This window comes from Apium graveolens, chromosome 2 (assembly GCF_009905375.1).
Source record: "Apium graveolens cultivar Ventura chromosome 2, ASM990537v1, whole genome shotgun sequence".
NCBI lineage: Eukaryota > Viridiplantae > Streptophyta > Magnoliopsida > Apiales > Apiaceae > Apium > Apium graveolens.
The window spans coordinates 277,714,148-277,718,687 of NC_133648.1; the positions used below are offsets into that span (position 1 = coordinate 277,714,148).

General features: G+C 35.1%; 1 protein-coding gene across 1 annotated transcript; it reads right to left on the reverse strand.

Moving 5' to 3' along the window:
* Positions 1-3,725: 3,725 nt before the first annotated feature.
* LOC141701209 (uncharacterized) lies at positions 3,726-4,154 on the reverse strand. Its single transcript, XM_074504898.1, has one exon. The coding sequence runs from the start codon at positions 4,152-4,154 to the stop codon at positions 3,726-3,728; it is 429 nt and encodes a 142-aa protein (XP_074360999.1).
* Between the last annotated feature and the right edge of the window lie 386 nt (positions 4,155-4,540).

Sequence of the window (4,540 nt, forward strand, 5' to 3'; positions counted from 1 at the left end):
TATTAATGAATATTATTTATAATATTCATTCGAGGTATTATGACTCCGCTTATTATTTAATAATATTCTTTATTTTATTAAAGAATAATGTTTCGATAATCAAACTTATTTTCGATTATTCAAATAAAGATAGTACTTTCATATAAGTATATCTTTGGTTATTTAATATCCATTTCAAGTATAAGTTTCAAAACTTTTACTTCGATTATTTTTATAAGGATTATCTTCATGAGAATATTATTTAAATAATAATATTCAGATATTTTCTAATATATCGGGACTGATTTATTTTAATAAATCAGCAGTACTCCAAACATTCTTAAAAAATGTTTTCGAGTCTTCAAAATGATTTTTAAAGTTAGAGTGGACCCCAAAACTCATTTTTTTATATTTAAGATCTTCCTTTCAAAGGGGATTTAAATACTCGCTCAAAACCTGGGGGATCCAGCTCTGTGGTGCATTTTACATTCGCAACGTGGTTGCTGTTTTGAGAAAACAAATGAATTGATTATTTACCCAACGTTCGGGAAGTAAGCCCATCTAATTGAGTCGGCATAAGCGACAGGCCGGGGTACGGTCTATCAAAGTGTAAGTGGCTGGGTGGCAGTCCATCAACGCGTAAGAGGCCGGGTGGCGGTCCAGCACAAGGTCCTTATGTGGCCAGGGTGATGACCGGTGGGGGATTCATCCATCTACTAGTAGAAAAGGTTACTTATTGGTATCTTTGCCTGATCATCAAGATATCAGGTTTATGCCAAGGTTTTCTCCTTTCCAAATTCATTGGATATTGCAACTCTGTTTATAACTTTCATAACAGAGGTTTTCAAGGAGTGTATGAAATGTATATATATATATATAGGTGTATATATATATCGGGACTTAATGAATTATCTCGTAACTTCATTATTTATAATGATGTTCAAAGATTGAATCTCTTCAAATCTTGTCTTGTACTCTCATCTATGTGATGAACTTTTGAAACTAATTATAACTTGAATGGTGGTAGTTCAATTAGTATTTGGAAAAGATATAAGTATATTGGAGTATCTTGTAACTTCATCTTTTAAACTTATATCCAGCAAATGATTATCTTATGCATGACAAAGATTTTCAGAAAAACATTGAGACAAGGTTAGATATATGAGATCACCTTGCAACGATATTTTTATACAGTTACACACTGGAACTCTGTGTGTATTATGCATGGAAGAGGACTTCCAATATTTTGAAAAGTATATATATATATACTGAATATTTTACGACTTCATCGCATTAAGATATCAACTTGGTTCATTTCTTCTTAACCAAGACTTTCTTGAGTACTATAAGAATGCTCATATATTGTAAATTATTATACATATTATTTTGGTGGGCTTGCTGCTCACCCTTGCTTTCTTCTTTCATCACACAATATCAGATAGACAAGATGAACAGGACCAAGCTCCCAATTCGCAAGCGAATAGGAAACGTTCCGCAGCTTTCTAGAAGCGTTGAGGCCGCTATAGCTGAGGTAGAAATTACCAATAGGCTAAGTTTTCAACTACTGATGTACCAGACTTATGTATAATTATGAATTGTAATAACGGCAAAGAAATGTAAATTTATTCAGAAACCTTTTTAAGGTGTATTGACATATAATTGTGGAATAAAATGACTTGTGATTATTTTTGGATATTCATCTCGGAGACTATAACTTGTGGTGTGTGTGTGTATTGTGAGGTCACAGTACAGAGTAGTTGATTGTGTATTAAGATTGGGTGTTATTAAGGGAAATGGAACTCGTGACAACCCGGATCCCCGACCCCAGATTTGGGGGTGTTACAAAACACCTTAGTAGATTTTACTTAGTGAAAAATGTAGCACTCGACGGATAAGGAATATAGTCCTGATGGATGACTCAATATAGTCCCGACGGATGATGATTAATTATTCATCGAGTGAGTAGCTTGTGTAATAATGAGTCTGTAGCACATTTCTGTAGACACCTTGTTTAGATTCTGTAGTAGCACTCAAGTCATGTTGACTTTAATTAGATATGCAGAATAGGTTGATTAATTGTGCATAGATGAAGTCTTGTAATTCTGCATAAATGAAATGAAGTCAAGTGCCAGATAGCTACCCGATGGATAAATAACAATGCCACTCGATGGATGATCAACAAGGCAACCCGACGGATGATCATGTACCCGACGGATAATCAATTCAAATATCTGTTGACAGTGACAACGCAGTCACATGCGTCGAGTGTATGCAAAAGGAATGTGGAAGCCTATTCAACTACGTTTTAGAGAACAAAGAAGCATTGCCATTTCCATGCTATTATGAAGATATTCAAAGATGCTGGAATAGAGTAATGAAGCAGCATAGTATTAGACTTGATAGGTTTTGGTTTATTATCTTGTCTTATTACTTTGTAATCTTGGTGATATATAAACCAAAAAGTAGCAAATAGAACAACAAGAACAAGACTAAGAACATTATCTCAGAGAAACAATTGTAAGCTGCATCCTTAACATTTTTCTGTAAACTTAGTTGTTCATATTTGTAAGCAGCTGTGAGCTAATCTTGCTATACAGAGTTCTCTTGATATAATATATATCTCTGGTGGATACATTCAAATCCACGAGAAAGTTTTTAAAGACTTGTGTTTTTAATTACTTGTGTTTTGATTTTATTAACTTCTTATTCCGCACTTTGCAAATCAAACACTTATATATTATTAAAATAGAACATTTTATATTTTTGAAAAAGGTTCAAGAATTCCATTCAACCCCCCTTTTGTAATTCTTGTTGCATTGTTAGGAGCTAACAAACTTTCTTTAGTTCTACTTTAAGGTCTTCGACATAAAGCAGATTACATCTTAGTGTAGTACTAATGTTTATATACACTTCTTTTACGACATCATGTTGTTCAATGCATTCCTTTGTATTGCATCGTGCCTTAAGATAGTGATGAGAAATAACATTTCCATACTCTAGGACAGTCTGCCTGAAGGCGACACAGTGTTCATTCTCACACAAGTTATCTGGAGGTAAAGCATGAATAGTTGGAAATTTTACCTGAGATGAAGATTCTGCCATCAGTGCAAGATTTCTATATTATTCTTCTTCATCGTCAGTGTCATCCCTGCTCTTCCCCTCAGCTATGTAAGATTTCACTGGATACTTGCTTGAGCTACCCCTGAGTCCTTCTTCTGATAAGCTTTGCCTTTATCCCTTGCTTGTTGGGACTTCATACATTCAGTGGCAAAGTGTCCAACCTCGTCACAATTATAGCATCTAAACTTGCTTCTATCTACCATCCAAGGCTTATAACCTAATATAGACGATGAACTTGACCTCTGGCCACAATTGTTGTTTCCAGAACCCCTAAAGCCTTGCTTTCTTCTAAACCTGATGTTATTGAACATCCCAGCTAATTTGGCCATAGTAGGGTCTTTCATACCTTGCAACTCCTTAATGGTATAATAGTCACTAGGATTACCAAAGAGGATTCCATCATCCATCTCAACTTCAAAGAGTGTTTCATCTTTAGACTTAGGCTTTTCAGCAATAATGTCAGGCTCTTTGATTCCACTGGCTACAAGAGCAGTTGTCTTGAGTAGTTCAGCATTCTTGCTATCAACTGTACCACTACCATAGATGATCTTCCTTTGCTCCTGCTCCATATCATGTGTCTTCAACTTACTATACAACTTCTCAAGTGTCATGGTTTAAAAATCAACTCATTCATGAACAGATGAAGCCTTATTCTCCAAGTGGTGAGGTAGGACTAGCATAAACTTCCTGTTAACTTCTCTATCAGGATAAGTCTTGCCATAAATACTCAATTTATTTAACAACTTGTTCAGTCTTTCAAAGACCTGAGTTATACTTTCTTCAGGCAAAGACTTAAAAGCTTCATATTGTGAAGTCAAGATATCCAATCGATTCTGCGTGACATCTTCAGTTCCTTCCATAAGAAATTCTATGGTCTCCCACATATGCCTGGAACTCTTACAGACCATAATTTGGTGACTCATATCATCATCCATCGAATCCACCAAAATAAGTTGCAGGCCTTCATCCAGAGCTATCAGTTCTTTGTCACGAGCAGTCCATTTTGCTTCAGGACATGACATTCTCATATTAGGCAACTCCGGATGATTCTTCATTGGCACATATCTTCCTTCTCTCAATACCTTCATATACTCTAGATTTGACGCCCGAATATATAATATCATTTTCTTCTTCCATAAATTGTATCTCAATTTATCGAACTAAGGAACCTTAATACTACTGACCTTCTGAGAACTCATCTTTTCAGATCTTAAAAAAATCTCAATATACCGTCTCAAAATATGATAACCCAGTCAGTCAAAAATACCAAACTAGTCAAGTCAAAACCAACAAATCCAAAATTAGATCTACAAACTGAAAGCACTCCCTAACTCCTTACAACCAAAATCAACAACAAAACTTGCTAATCTAACGGATCAGATCTGTATATCGATCAACAAGCTCTATACCAATTGTTAGGTCCAAAAGGTACATACAGAGG

Coding starts and splice junctions, on each gene's coding strand:
- LOC141701209 (XM_074504898.1), bottom strand. CDS start 4,154: ATGAAGAATCATCCGGAGTTGCCTAATATGAGAATGTCATGTCCTGAA.